Below are 15,253 nucleotides of genomic sequence, written 5' to 3'. Positions count from 1 at the left end.
ATCGTGTGTTCAGAATATCCACAGTGCTACTCATATGCTTCTTTAAGCAAGTGTGTCTAAGGTGGGTCTTGGGTTTGGTATTCGCAATGCATTCTGGGTCCTGTAGCCCTGCTCTCGCTCCGTTTTTGAATTGGCAATACATTCTGGGCCCTGTAGTCACCCTCTCGCTCTGGTTCTGTATGTGCAATGAATTCTGGGCCCTGCAGTCCCGCTCTGATTCTGTGTGCAATGCATTCTGGGCCCCTTAGTCCTGCTCTCGCTCTGTTTCTGAATTTGCAATGCATTCTGGGCTCTGCAGTCCTGCTCTCGCGCTCTCTGGTTTGGTATTCGCAATGCATTCTGGGTCCTGTAGCCCTGCTCTCGCTCCGTTTTTGAATTGGCAATACATTCTGGGCCCTGTAGTCACCCTCTCGCTCTGGTTCTGTATGTGCAATGAATTCTGGGCCTTGTAGTCCTGCTCTCTCTGGTTCTGTATGTGCAATGCATTCTGGGCCCTGTAGTTCCGTTCTGGTTCTGTATGTGCAATGCATTCTGGGCTCTGTAGTCCTGCTCTCACTCTGGTTCTGTATGTGCAATGCATTCTGGTCTGGGCCCTATAGTTCCGTTCTGGTTCTGTATTTGCAATGCATTCTGGGCCATTTAGTTCTGCTCTCGCTCTGGTTCTGTGTGCAATGCATTCTGGGCCCTTTAGTTCTGCTCTCGCTCTGGTTCTGCATTTGCAATGCATTCTGGGCCTTGTAGTCCCGCTCTCGCTCTGGTTTGGATTAATTTGCACATTTTTTTAAACTAATTCTAAATAACAATGACACGTTTTAGGGTTACAGGAAATGTACGGGTATTTTTAACCCCTTTGCTGCCAGATGGCCCGTCATTGAAAAGGTACAGCATTCCCTCCCGTACCCACCTTCCCCCGGCATTGAGAGGGTTAATCCTGATCCACATTCCTCAAATGACATCATCCCAGCAAAGCTAGGAAAACACTATCAGAGGGAGGGTCTTATACCCAGGCCACTCCCCCCTCCTGCTGGGACCTGCAGAGCATCGCTCCATTAACCCCTTTCCCTGCCAGACATGCAGAGCGTCGCTCCATCAAGGCTTCCCCTGCCAGAGACCAGCAGAACATCACTACACTAATCCCTTCCCTGCCAGAGACCTGCAGAGCATCGCTCCATTAACCCTTCCCCCGGCAGAGGTCTGCAGAACATCGCTCCAGTAACCCCTTTCCTGCCAGAGACTCTGCAGAGCAGCTCTCCATTAACCCCTCCCCGCCAGAGACCCTGCAGAGCGTCACTCCATTAACCCCATCCCTGCCAGAGACTCTGCAGACCATTGCTCCAATAACCCCTTCCCTACCGGGCGTGGCGGTGCATTGGAGACCTCTGCATTCCAGCCCTGCCTGTCCCCTGCTGTCACTGTCACATCTGGTCCTTGTTACTGTGACTGTCCCCTGCAGGCAAACATCAGGGGGGGAGGTTCAGGCATTAGGACCAGGGAGGAGCAGAGCAGATACAGTAACTGCTCACAGATTGTTACAGAGAGTAAGGGAAGGAGAGCGGAGAGGAGAGGGGAGAGAGAGAGGGGGAAGGAGAGGGGAGAGAGAGAGAGGGAGAGGGGGAAGGAGAGGGGAGAGAGAGAGGGAGAGGGGGAAGGAGAGGGGAGAGAGAGAGGGAGAGGGGGAAGGAGAGAGGAAGGAGAGGAGAGAGGGAAGGAGAGGGAGAGGAAGGAGATGAGAGAGGGGGGAAGGAGAGAGGAAGGGAGGAGAAAGAGTGAGGAAAGAGGAGAGGAAGAAAAGTAAAGAAGAGGAGAGAGGGTAGAAGAGGAGGAAGGGTAGAAGAGGAGAAAGGGTAGAAGAGGAGAAAGGGTAGAAGAGGAGAGAGGGTAGAAGAGGGGAGAGAGAGAGAGAAAAAAAAAGTGAGGGGGAAAGAGAGTGAGAAACGGGACGGGAGTGGGAGACATGGAGTGAGAGAGAAAGTTGCCGGGAAAGAGGAGACCGAGAGATAACGGGACAGAGAGAAGGATGTGACCCTCTCCCTCCGGAACCCCCGCAGAGCGTCGCTCAGCCCTCTTTCCTGCCAGAGACCTGCAGAGCGTCGCTCCCTTAACCCTTTCCCTGCTTGGACATCGCCATGTCTGACCCGATCAGCACCGAGAACTGAGTTACTCCCCTTACCCTGTAACAACTGCCCCTGTTTGCCCCTCCTCTTCCAGCGCCCTTTCTCCCCTCCCCCCCAAGGAGAGGGGACTGCAGGGGGGTGACACCATGGCCCTCCTGGGGCAGCTTTGCCTGTGGCTATCGGGACTTGCCCTGACCCTGGGGCAGGACGGGGCGGGCTGGGGTCAGATGATCCAGTGGGAGGAGAGCGGGCGGCGGTACCGGCTGCTGAACTCGGGGTCGGAGTACCAGGCGGCGGGGGAGGCCGCGGGGTCGCGGGTTCTGCTGGACGGGAGCCGCGGGGGAGGGACGGACCTCCGCCGCCAGGCTCCCCCACCCCCGCCTCGTACCGGCTCCCACACCGTCCGGGGCAACACCCGTCACCCCTTTGGGTTTGGGCAAGTGCCGGAAAACTGGCGCGGGGAGGGTGGCACGGGGAGGTTCTTCGCCTCCGCAGGACGATCTCGCCAGTCTTCCCAGAATTCCCTGGGGCAACCATCTTTCCCCAGACCGCAACCCCCTTACGCCCCACAGCCAGACCCTTACCCTCAGGGTTACGACGATGGCTACCCCCGGGTAGGAGATGGCTACCCCCGGGGAGGGGATGGCTACCCCCGGGTAGGGGATGGCTACCCCCGGGGAGGGGATGGCTACCCCCAGGGAGGTGGTGGCAACCCCCGGGGAGGTGGTGGCAACCCCATCCAGCCCTGGGGAGGGGATGGCTTCCCCCGGGGAGGGGATGGCTTCCCCCGGGGAGGGGATGGCTACCCCCGGGGAGGGGATGGCTACCCCCGGGGAGGGGATGGCTACCCCCAGGGAGGTGGTGGCAACCCCCGGGGAGGTGGTGGCAACCCCATCCAGCCCTGGGGAGGGGTGTATGAGGAGTTTGGGGAAGAGCCCTCCCTCCCCTTTGCACAGCCTCCCTACTTTGCTGCCCCAAATGTGCCCCCTCAGCCTCCCCCAGCCAACCCGGTGTTGCCCCAGGACAGTCTGGACCGGCGATTTGCTCACAGCCTCTTTCGGGGGGAGGGGGGGGATGTTATCCCTGAAGCTGACCCAGTTCGCCCGGGGGGAGGAGGTGGAGGAGAGGTGGGGTATCCCCCCTTTGCAGGAGCGGGGCAGGGTGAGGGGGGCTATTACGGAGCCCAGAGGCCAGAGACGTATCTGCCTCCGGCCAGGGTGCCCAATGCCCCAGCTGGGGGCGCTGAAACCCAGGAGGGACAACAAAGCAGAGTCAGCGTGGGGAGCGTGTTCAGAGTTGGCCAGAGCGGGCGAGGTGAGTGAAGACTGGGGTGGGACAGAGGGCATCTCTAATACACAGGCAGGGGTCTTCTCTTGATACACAGACAGGGGTCTTCTCTTGATACACAGACAGGGGTCTTCTCTTGATACACAGGCAGGGGTCTTCTCTTGATACACAGACAGGGGTCTTCTCTTGATACACAGACAGGGGTCTTCTCTTGATACACAGACAGGGGTCTTCTCTTGATACACAGACAGGGGTCTTCTCTAAGAAACACCCCTCTCTTGTGCAGTGCAGACATATCATGGGTGTCTCTCTCCCCCCCACTCCCAGGTCTCCCTGATTTGGTGCCAGATCCGAACTACGTCCAGGCGGCGACCTACGTGCAGCGCGCTCACCTCTACTCTCTGCGCTGCGCAGCAGAGGAGCGCTGCCTGTCCAGGTAAGTACTACCAGGGGGTCGGTCCTACTGCGCCAGGTGGGGTGTGTGATAAGATACTCACAAGTTGGATGCTGTTGAGAAGCTGTTGATATCTCTTCCATCGGGCGCCAGGTGGGGTGTGTGTGACGGGAGACTCGGAAGTCTTATGCTGTTGGGTAGCTGTTGATATCTCTTCCATCGGGCGCCAGATGGGGTGTGTGTGATGGGAGACTCGGAAGTCTGATGCTGTTGAGTAGCTGTTGATATCTCCTCCATCGGGTGCCAGATGGGGTGTGTGTGACGGGAGACTTCGAAGTCGGATGCTGTTGAGTAGCTGTTGATATCTCTTCCATCGGGCGCCAGATGGGGTGTGTGTGACGGGAGACTCGGAAGTCTGATGCTGTTGAGTAGCTGTTGATATCTCCTCCATCGGGTGCCAGATGGGGTGTGTGTGACGGGAGACTCGGTATTCAGACACTGTTGAGTAGCTGTTGATCTCTTCTATCATGTCCCCTCAGCTGGGCTTCTCTCAAGTCTGATCCCGGCTTTGTAGCATCTTTTCGGAATTGTCTTCAACTCTCCGTTCCATATCTTCTGTTTGTCTATCCTTTATGTTGTCCCTGGGGTGGGCAACTCCAGTCCTCAAGGACCTTCAAACTGGTCAAGTTTTCAGGTTGTCCCTGCTTGTCTTGGTGGCCACCATTCCAGTATCCTTCTGGATCAATATACTTGGTTGGACCACATACAAATTGGCCAAAAGCTAATATCTTCCACAGCCACAGTTTCTGTATCAAAGAAAATGTTAAGGAGAATTTCTTTGGACGTAGACACCCCACAGTTATCCAATGTTGATCTCCCACTTCTGTGTCATGGTCAGAAGTCTTCTACTCAATCTGGAAGCGAGACCTTGAAGAGGTCCTTTCCGATAACAGACCTATCCAGAACATTATCCAACATACTGCCATTAAATTTCTGTGCTATATAAAGGGTTAATTTATACAGCTTGAAGGAGAGCAGGGAGAGGGGGATATGAGAGAAACTGTCCCACATATAAAGGGTTAATATGTGCAGCTTAGAGGGGAGAAGGGAGAGGGGGATATGAGAGACACTGTCACATATATAAAGGGTTAATATAATATGAGCAGTAAGGAAGCATATTTCAGAGAGAGAGAAGAGCTGGAACAAGAGTTTGTTCTCTGACGATGGAGGGTGGGAGACTTGGGGGGAAATGCGATTAAAGAAAGAGTGGTGGATTCATGGGACCGCCTCCCAGCAGAGGTGGTCGGGGTAACACAGAAAGGGACATGAAACACGCCTGGGACATACGGCTAAACCCTAAAGGGCAGAGAAAGCCGAAAGATGTAATAGGGGCCGAGGTCCTACGTGAGATAGGAACACGGCTGACGGGGTGGGACGCGGGGTCTTATCTGGCGCCCCATTCAGTGTTTCTATGTTGTAACCCTTTGCAGGCCAGCTTTCCTCCTGTTTTTTACCCTGAACTCTGGGGGTTACAGCCCCCGTAAACCTTCTGCATCTCTAATCTGGCCCTGCGTGCCTTTCCCGGAGAGTGTGTGTGTGTTCCGTGGCGGTCTCTCTCTCTCGCGCGCGCGCTTTGTGATTGGTATCGTCGCGGTGTTCATTTCAGCCGCTAAACGTTTTTTGCGGGTGCCGTTTTTTCTGCCATTTCCTTTTCGTGATTCTCTTGTTTTCCGCATCTCTCTTATTCCAATTTAATCTGAATGATGAGAGAAAGAGAGAGAGAGAGAGGGAGAGAAAGAGAGAGAGAGAAAGAAAGAGAGAGAGAGAGAAAGAGAGAGAGAGAAAGAGAGAGAGAGAAAGAGAGAGAGAGAAAGAGAGAGAGAGAAAGAGAGAGAGAGAAAGAGAGAGAGAGAGACAGAGATTTTTACAATTGTTTACAACTGGACACAATATTTAAAGAAAACCATCCAGAGAATCACAAACATTACATTTATCTCACAGAGATTCCCACCCAAAGAGATGTAAACACATTTCTCTCCAACCTCTCAGATTCCCTCTGCTGAACGCTCCTTCAGATCCGCTATAATGTGACTCAGAATTATTTCTGCCGGCATCACATACTTTTTTAGCGATGCCACACATCTGGCGTTCCATAAATGGTATATAGATATCACGTTAATCAGCCACAGGGTCCTATTGTGATGCTGCTTCTGGGTTTCCGGGAAGAGTCCGTATGCTACTTGGGGGTAGCTCTGTTTGGACAAAATAGGGATTTTTAGATGCCTCACAATTCTTTCCTATAAGAATATAGAGAATGGACATTCTAATAAAAAGTGCCCCATGGTGACTAAAACATTACAGTGTTCCCGTGGACAATTCCCGTGGACAATTCCTATCATCAACATGTCTGTAATTTTACTTCCGCCTGACAGGTACAAAGGAAATATATCTAAGAAGATACAGAAGATTCCTCCTAATTGCACTCTTAATATTATTTTCAAATTTAGAACAAAGTTGTTCTAAGCAAGGTAAGTGTGTTAGTATGGGCTATTGTGGCGTATGGATCAGTAAACTTGTTAAAAACAAAAACAATAACATTTTATTACATCAAAAAATAAAGTTGTGACTCAGTGAATTATTTACAGTATAATTGTTAAAAAAATCCTCTTATAGGAGTAAGGTGGACTTAAGATTCTATATTTATTATTTACAGATTAATGATCACATTAATATGTGTATCTGTATTGATTTAAGTCCACTTCCACATCTCATTCACATTTGTGTATAGTACAGGTAACAGAAAGCAGTGTATATTTTTAAAAGATATTTTGGGCACAGTTCACAATGGGTGAAATATCCTATGTTGCAAAAGTCTCTCTGTTGACCCTATGGTATTATAACATGATACACTTTGGGAAAAGTTAAGCATATTGGTCATATCTTGTCTGGGAGTCACACCGCAAGATGTGTAACTAGTGCAGTATGTGAATTTATCATCTATATCTATAAGTCTCAAATAATGTTTGTGTGTGTATGTCTTCCCCCTGTGTGATTGGCCCTGTCTTCCCCCTGTGTGATTGGCCCTGTCTTCCCCCTGTGTCATTGGCCACGGCGCACCCCCCCCCCTTACCCCACATTGCAAGGACCATCTCACTTGCAGTTGGAACCTAAGGAGAACAACTTGGCGAACCCACACTCCTCACCCCCTACACACCTCCGCCTCGGCTCTCCCCCACCACCAACCCCCCTCCCTCTGGTCACGCTGCTCCTCGGCGCAGGCCTCGGCTCTCCCCCACCACCAACCCCCCTCCCTCCGGTCACGCCGCGCCTCGGCTCTCCCCCACCACCAACCCCCCTCCCTCTGGTCACGCTGCTCCTCGGCGCAGGCCTCGGCTCTCCCCCACCACCAACCCCCCTCCCTCCGGTCACGCCGCGCCTCGGCTCTCCCCCACCACCAACCCCCCTCCCTCTGGTCACGCTGCTCCTCGGCGCAGGCCTCGGCTCTCCCCCACCACCAACCCCCCTCCCTCCGGTCACGCCGCGCCTCGGCTCTCCCCCACCACCAACCGCCCTCCCTCCGGTCACGCCGCGCCTCGGCTCTCCCCCACCACCAACCCCCCTCCCTCCGGTCACGCCGCGCCTTGGCTCTCCCCCACCACCAACCCCCCTCCCTCCGGTCACGCCGCGCCTCGGCTCTCCCCCACCACAAACCCCCTCCCTCCGGTCACGCTGCTCCTCGGCGCAGGCCTCGGCTCTCCCCCACCACCAACCCCCCTCCCTCCAGTCACGCCGCGCCTCGGCTCTCCCCCACCACCAACCCCCCTCCCTCCAGTCACGCCGCGCCTCGGCTCTCCCCCACCACCAACCCCCCTCCCTCCAGTCACGCCGCGCCTCGGCTCTCCCCCACCACCAACCCCCCTCCCTCCAGTCACGCCGCGCCTCGGCTCTCCCCCACCACCAACCCCCCTCCCTCCAGTCACGCCGCGCCTCGGCTCTCCCCCACCACCAACCCCCCTCCCTCCGGTCACGCCGCGCCTCGGCTCTCCCCCACCACCAACCCCCCACCCTCCGGTCACGCCGCGCCTCGGCTCTCCCCCACCACCAACCCCCCACCCTCCGGTCACTCCACTGCGCAGGCCTCAGCTCTCCCCCACCACCAACCCCCCTCCCTCCGGTCACGCCGCGCCTCGGCTCTCCCCCACCACCAACCCCCCACCCTCTGGTCACTACACTCCCACCCGCCGCTCCTCGGCGCCGTCGTTACCTCGCCCCCACCAACCCCCCTCCCTCCGGTCACTCCACTAGCTCCGGGTTGCCGTGCGCTCGGCGGCCTCCGCTGCATGCTCCGCCCCCCACCCGGGACTCGCCCGAACAGGAGAGAGGCGCCTTCTGGACGGAGGTGTCTGGTGTCCGCCGGTGGGGGGAACGAGCGGGTCCTCACTGCAGTTGTTGTGGGTGCCCGAGGACATCTGTGTGTGTGTGACACTGTGTGTGTGTGACACTGTGTGTGTGACACTGTGTGTGTGACACTGTGTGTGTGTGACACTGTGTGTGTGTGACACTGTGTGTGACACTGTGTGTGTGTCTCACGGTGTGTGTGGCGCTGTGTGCTGCGCGGGGGGGGGGGAAGACCGGAGCAACGCGGGGGGGGGGGGGACCGGACCTGCGCATAAGGGGGGGAAGGACCACAGCTGTGCATGGGTGGGGGGAGGCGGAGAGAGACGAGGGGAACGGGGGGGGGGGGGCGAGAGGAAGGAGCGGGGAGGTTTTGGTCCCGGGCAGCGCCGGGTCTCTCAGCTAGTCCCACATATAGTTAGGTAATTAACCATTTTTACCAGATTTGATCAGTAATAGTAGATCCTTGTCATGAAGATGCAAAACATGCTGACACTATGGCACATGCAAATATCCCTATTAGAAGGGTCTCTGTATATTGTCCCAGTGGGTACAGGGTAACAGAGGAAAATATTCTGCACTCGATCACAGCGGGCCAGAGCTGAAAAAGCAAAAGGTGATCTGTGTAAAGTTTATCTTCTATGGATCACAGTATCGCCTTATGAAATAAAGAGCGGAGGGTAGGAGAGTTTAACACCGTATACTCTCCGTATTACACAGATTCCCTTTTGCTTTTTCAGCTCCGGCCCGCTGTGATCGAGTGCAGAATATTTTCCTCTGTTACCCTGTACCCACTGGGACAATATACAGAGACCCTTCTAATAGGGATATTTGCATGTGCCATAGTGTCAGCATGTTTTGCATCTTCATGACAAGGATCTACTATTACTGATCAAATCTGGTAAAAATGGTTAATTACCTAACTATATGTGGAATGATAAATTCACATACTGCACAAGTTACACATCTTGCGGTGTGACTCCCAGACAAGATATGACCAATATGCTTATCTTTTCCCAAAGTGTATCATGTTATAATACCATAGGGTAAACAGAGAGACTTTTGCAACATAGGATATTTCACCCATTGTGAACTGTGCCCAAAATATCTTTTAAAAATATACACTGCTTTCTGTTACCTGTACTATACACAAATGTGACTGAGATGTGGAAGTGGACTTAAATCAATACAGAAAGAGAAGAACAGAGAGCGCACGCCCCATAGTGTAAAACAGTACATTTAATCATTAAAAAAAGAGGACAAGGGGATTAAGAACACTCACAAAAGTACAAGATAAAAAGGCAATTTGTGATATATAATCACCACCAACAAGGCCACACCGTCCTGGAACACATCAGATGGTGGATAGTCCCTCCGGTTCACATCCAGCAGTGGTCGGGTGCTTTGGAACAATGTCTCTCGGCGTCAGTGCAATTTAGAGATTTTTTCAGCCTCAGATCAGCTCCATGCGCTCTCCGGCCGTAAAGCGCGCACTGCGTGATGACGTAGTGTCGTGGTAACGGCCGGAGAGCGCATGGAGCTGATCTGAGGCTGAAAAAATCTCTAAATTGCACTGACGCCGAGAGACATTGTTCCAAAGCACCCGACCACTGCTGGATGTGAACCGGAGGGACTATCCACCATCTGATGTGTTCCAGGACGGTGTGGCCTTGCTGGTGGTGATTATATATCACAAATTGCCTTTTTATCTTGTACTTTTGTGAGTGTTCTTAATCCCCCTGTCCTCTTTTTTATTGATTAAATGTCCTGTTTTACACTATGGGACGTGCGCTCTCTGTTCTTCTCTTTCTATAGTCCTCCTGTTGGAATTGGTTATTCCGTCTGAGAGCAGCCGTGGATCCCTGAGCAGCATTTCCAATCACCATTGATTTTCTACTGGACTTGTACTAAGGGTTGGACTTTCTTCCATTTTTTGGTCCCTTTTCTTCCCTGTATTATATTTGTTATATATATTTGAACGGGTTTTTTATATTTTTTACATTCACATATTTGTAACATTTTTTCACATTTATTGTTTTTTGAATTGCTAGATTGATATTTAATTTTGATTAATATTATATATAGTATTTGCACGGTTTAATTCACATTATTTTATTTTGTTTCACAAGTGGCGCTACTGAATTTTTCTTTTAAATCAATACAGATACACATATTAATGTGATCATTAATCTGTAAATAATAAATATAGAATCTTAAGTCCGCCTTACTCCTATAAGAGGATTTTTTTTAACAATTATACTGTAAATAATTCACTGAGTCACAATGTTATTTTTTAATGTAATAAAATTGTATTGTTTTTGTTTTTAACAAGTTTACTGATCCATATGCCACAATAGGCTATACTAGCACACTTACCTTGCTTAGAACAACTTTGTTCTAAATTTGAAAATAATATTAAGAGTGCAATTAGGAGGAATCTTCTGTATCTTCTTAGATATATTTCCTTTGTACCTCTATCATTTATCCTCATGCACCTCATTATTTTACTGCAAAAAAAATAATTCTTCACTAAAAAGGAAGAGCGGTTAAAGATGCAGTTCAGTCTTTTTTTTTTTTTTTTAATTAATTTTTTTTACTTCAATAGTTGCATGTGGGCAATCACTACTTACCTAAAGAACTGTATAGCTGCCGGTCAATTCGTTCTCCATGTATTGATCGGCGAAATTTGGTGACATCATTAGTGAAGGGATCTGTTTATATTCTGCTTCTGTCACTCAGTGGAAGCTCATGAATATTCATGAGCACTCCTGCACTGACATGTGCTAGAGGGAGGGCAGTGCTCACAAAGGGGTGTGCCAGGGCTTATGAGAGGACATGAAGGGGCAGTGCCTTAGCAAATGCTTGTTAAAATAGAATACAAGAAAATTGGTCTTTCAAAGTTGTTTTTTTAAAAACAGAAAATGCTAAAAGTATTTTTTCTTAATACAGAACTGATTTATTAAAAAAAAAAACACATGCAGGATATTGACTGAACTGCAGCTTTAACTGACATACATTTTGCTATGAAATAATAACCATGAGACATCGCTCATTTTCTTCTGTAATCTGGGATCAACAATGTGTTTTAATACCACATCATGGCTGAGATACATCATCTGCATACGCAATACATTTTTTACAATTCTTTGGTATTGGCAGGATGTTTCTATCTTCAATCATACAAAAAAGGGTCTATAGCAAACACATATAGTAAGGGGCTGAGTGGACATCCTTGACATACTCCTGATCTAATACAAAAGCAGGATCCAATACAGCCATTTACAATTGGTTTCCCCGCAGCTTTGTCATATAGAGTTTTGAACCACAATATGAACTGAGTTGGCAAACCATGAGTCTCCAACACAGTAAAAAGATACAAATGATTAACTATCAAAGGCCTTCTCTTGATCTAAGTTAACAATGTAACCTTCTAAGGCTAGGACCCCGGTGCCTGCTGCAGCGCGCTAAGGCGTGCGATGCAGGGACAAGAGCCGCCCCTGAATGGGGCCGGACCCTCTACTTATCTTAGCGGCCTCGCTGCGCGGCCAGATTTTTCTGAAGACAGGAAAAACTGTGTTCAGGACTGGCGACGGAGCGCTGGCTACGTCCCCTGGTGGTTCAGCCAATGAGGGCGAACCTGCCGGGTGACATCATGGTGGTGCCCTGCCACGCCCCTGTCACACCTCCACCCATCTTTCCCCCTGCAGCTTTGCATAGACCGGGGAACAGAGCTGCATGCGCCGCCAGCCTGGTAGGGCCGTAGCCTAAGGCGAGAGGTTCTGATGTCGCTCTTTGCTCATATTGGATTGGAGGGGCATGGCGTTACGTTCTGACGCAGCGACACGGCATCAGTGCGCATGCGCGGAGCGTCATTGTGCACTTTTGGTGCAAATTATGGGCTATATTTGACAGTAACTGCGTGTTTCATCATACACCTTGATAAAGTCCTGCGGGACGAAACGCGTTGGTGCGGTTGCTGTATACACCCATGTGTGAGCTTATATAAATAAATAACCCTCGATTTTATTTTGGAGTTTGCCCTATATTTTTTCTAACAACTATCCAGTTGCAGTGCATCCTGTGCTTCCTTCCATTTCTACCGTAGCCCAAGGCCAAAGGCCCCACTTTTTGCTTGTTCAAATCTCTCTAAGGCCACGTCCCCAGTGGCCGCTGTGGCGCACGCTACGGCGTGCTCGCCGCAAACCAGATACACACCTTTATCAGGCAGGCCCCAGTAGCTTCTTGTGTGGCTGCTCACGTATCGCGATGGCGCGTGCGCTGGCAGGGAAGACAATAATTTTGTCTTTCCGTGCCGTTCCGCGATCACGTGGTCGGCGGGCAACCAATGGAAGGGCAGATATGCCCCGTCATGGCCGCACCCCGCGCATTCCATCGCTCCCCTACAGACCACAGACCGCGGCTTTTATCTGTGCACGCGCTGCCAGGCGTACATGCAGCAGTAAACCCTGGGGTCGTAGCCGAACACTTATAAGAGCGTTGGCGATCTTCCTTTCTTGGATCCCACAGGGCTGGCTCGTACTTATGAGCGTTTCCGCTACAGATCCCAACCTGGTACTCAAAATCGGTGATCGAATTTTGTAATCTGTATTCAATAACGCTATTGGGCGCCAGTTTTTTATATCTCTACTCTACTGTCACCTTTTTTATACAGCAACGTTAATATGGACTGAGACTGCGAGGATGATAATCCGGTCTCATTCAAAGCCTCATTGTACAGATCGCTCAGTACTGGGCTCAGAACCTCACAGAAAAACTGATAAAACTCGGATGTTAAGCCATCAGAACCAGGAGTTTTATTTTTTCCCAAGGATCTGATGGCTGTTTCTACCTCCGTTACAGAGATGGGGGTAACTATGGCCGCACAATCCTCTGGTTCTAATTTAGGCGTATTACATTGTTAAAATATTTTGCCAATATTGCTTTCTGCTATCCTTTTCCCATTAAATAGCTTCTCATAGAAGTCACCAAGTCAAGTAATTTCGCCGGATCTGTGACAGATTCCAGCTTTTCATCCCATAACTAGTATAAAGCCTTCTTCTGTTTCCTTTCTTTACACTGCTCAAAAATATCAGGTATGAAACGTGTAAAATCCCCACATTCCCCCTCGTGGGTCAAGGAGGAGAGGCGATTATACTGTAACTCCTTCATTTGTCCTTTTATCTGACGGATATATTCTGCCTTTACCTCTTCCCCGCTTTGTATTGCAGAAAAAGCGTGATATAATTTCAGTCTGAGTGACAAATATTTTTTATACTTTAAACTATGATAATTATGCGCTTCCTTCTTGAAAAAAAAAATAAAAAATGAATTTCGTGCTTTGTTTCCTCCCACCATGCACCAGAGTTTTCATACAGGCTTTTTAACGTTAACCTGGCTTCCAGAAAATCTTTACACCTAGCTACGGTCTTATCATACTTTAGGATATTGGCATTAAATTTCCAATAACCAGGCCCGGACACACCAGACTCTTCCAGATTTAGGGTCATCGCTAACAGAGCGTGATCCAAAAACTTCACAGGCTTTAAAAAAACATTATTAAACTTTGTTTGTTTTTTTACATATATTTTGTCTATCCGATTTTTAGAGTCACCTTTTATATATGTATACCCCGCTTTATTTGGGTTTTGTGTCTTAAAGACATCTACCAAACCAGCCTGAGTGCACATATCGTTGAGAAATATGGAGTAATACTGAATACAGTCTCTGGTTTTCCCTCTATCCTGAACATATGAGACACAATTGAAATCCCCGCCAAAAATGACTATTTTCGCTGTATGTAAATATGGCCTTACTAAAGAAAACAAATCTTTTCTTTCGGTTCTACAGTACTTTGAGGACCATAAATGTTAATTAGTCTGTAATCAACAGCTTCAATTTTAACATCTAACAAGAGTCACCTTCCAGGCATTACAGTATGTCAACTGATTTTCTGCATACAACGGAAATCCCTTTGAAAACAATGCCTACACCATCACATTTATCTGGTCTAAAGGACCAGAAAGAGGGTCCCCAAATCCAGCCCCTACACACAAAAACGTCACTTGTAGTGGTCAAGCGGGTTTCCTGCAAAAAGAAAACCTCATTATTAAAGTCATTTAGAATAGAAAAGGCTTCAGTCTTTTTATTCTTCCTAATACTATTCACATTAATACAATAGAAGAGAAAAATGGCAAAGCACAACCGGAAATATCCCAAAAAGAATTAAAAAGAGGAAACTGCGTTATCCATAAAAGGGTTAAATAGTCATGGAGAAAAAGGGCAAGGCATTACCCTACCAACATGTTTCGTGCTACACAGAGCACTTTATCAAGGGATCAGGGTATTATCGATTGGGGTGATTATTAGCTCTTGGGTTCTTGGATAACTTGAGTGCCATCTATGCTGGCTTACCAACTAGGATACCACACCCAGTACCCTCCCTACAATCAAGATACATCCCAGGCCTCACACAGGATTTACCATCATTAATTCATCATTACCATGACTGTATACGGGTCTTAGCACCACGCATTATATTTCTATTCACATTAATAGTTGCCACTTTCAGCGGAGAGGGGCACTTTGCATATTTAGTGAATCACCACCACCCTTTTTTTTTTTTTTTTTAGCACCATTTTTCTTTTTGACCATTTCTTTCTCCCGGGGGAACTCTCTGAAGGCAGATTTCTCTTATTTGATGGTCCGGCCATCTCAATGTCCTGAATAGATCCAGACTGCTGCGAGGTCTGACTGTCCGACTTATCGGGGTCTGCGTCATCCATCTTTTCACCCCAACTCTTTTCCCCCAATACCTTATATGTATTGTGCAGCGAGATCTCTTCTTGGACAGTTTCTTTATCTCCAGTTGTTGTAGTTTTCTTTCCAGATGAGCTGGTTTGGGCAGTCTGGTTTTTATTTGTTATTGTTTCCCATTCATTATCGCCATCTTTGCGAGGTTTGCTGCCATTTTTGTGAGGCGGGGTTAGCCGCCATCTTTGCGAGGTTCGCCGCCATCTTTGCAGGGTTCACCGCCATCTTTGCGGGGTTCGCCGCCATCCTTGCG

The 15,253-nt window shown here is 49.6% G+C and overlaps 1 protein-coding gene across 1 annotated transcript in view; it reads left to right on the top strand.

The window, feature by feature from the left end:
• Positions 1-1,698: 1,698 nt before the first annotated feature.
• Positions 1,699-15,253, top strand: part of LOXL1 (lysyl oxidase like 1) — a 32,697-nt gene continuing 19,142 nt past the window's right edge. The window contains exons 1-2 of the mRNA XM_075576015.1: positions 1,699-3,428; positions 3,729-3,837. Coding sequence (XP_075432130.1) covers positions 2,261-3,428; positions 3,729-3,837 — 1,277 coding nt within the window. The 5' untranslated portion in view covers positions 1,699-2,260. The remainder of the gene's footprint in view (positions 3,429-3,728; positions 3,838-15,253) is intronic.

Source organism: Ascaphus truei, chromosome 18 (assembly GCF_040206685.1).
Source record: "Ascaphus truei isolate aAscTru1 chromosome 18, aAscTru1.hap1, whole genome shotgun sequence".
Classification (NCBI taxonomy): Eukaryota; Metazoa; Chordata; class Amphibia; order Anura; family Ascaphidae; genus Ascaphus; species Ascaphus truei.
This window is presented reverse-complemented; position numbering and strand designations above follow the sequence as displayed.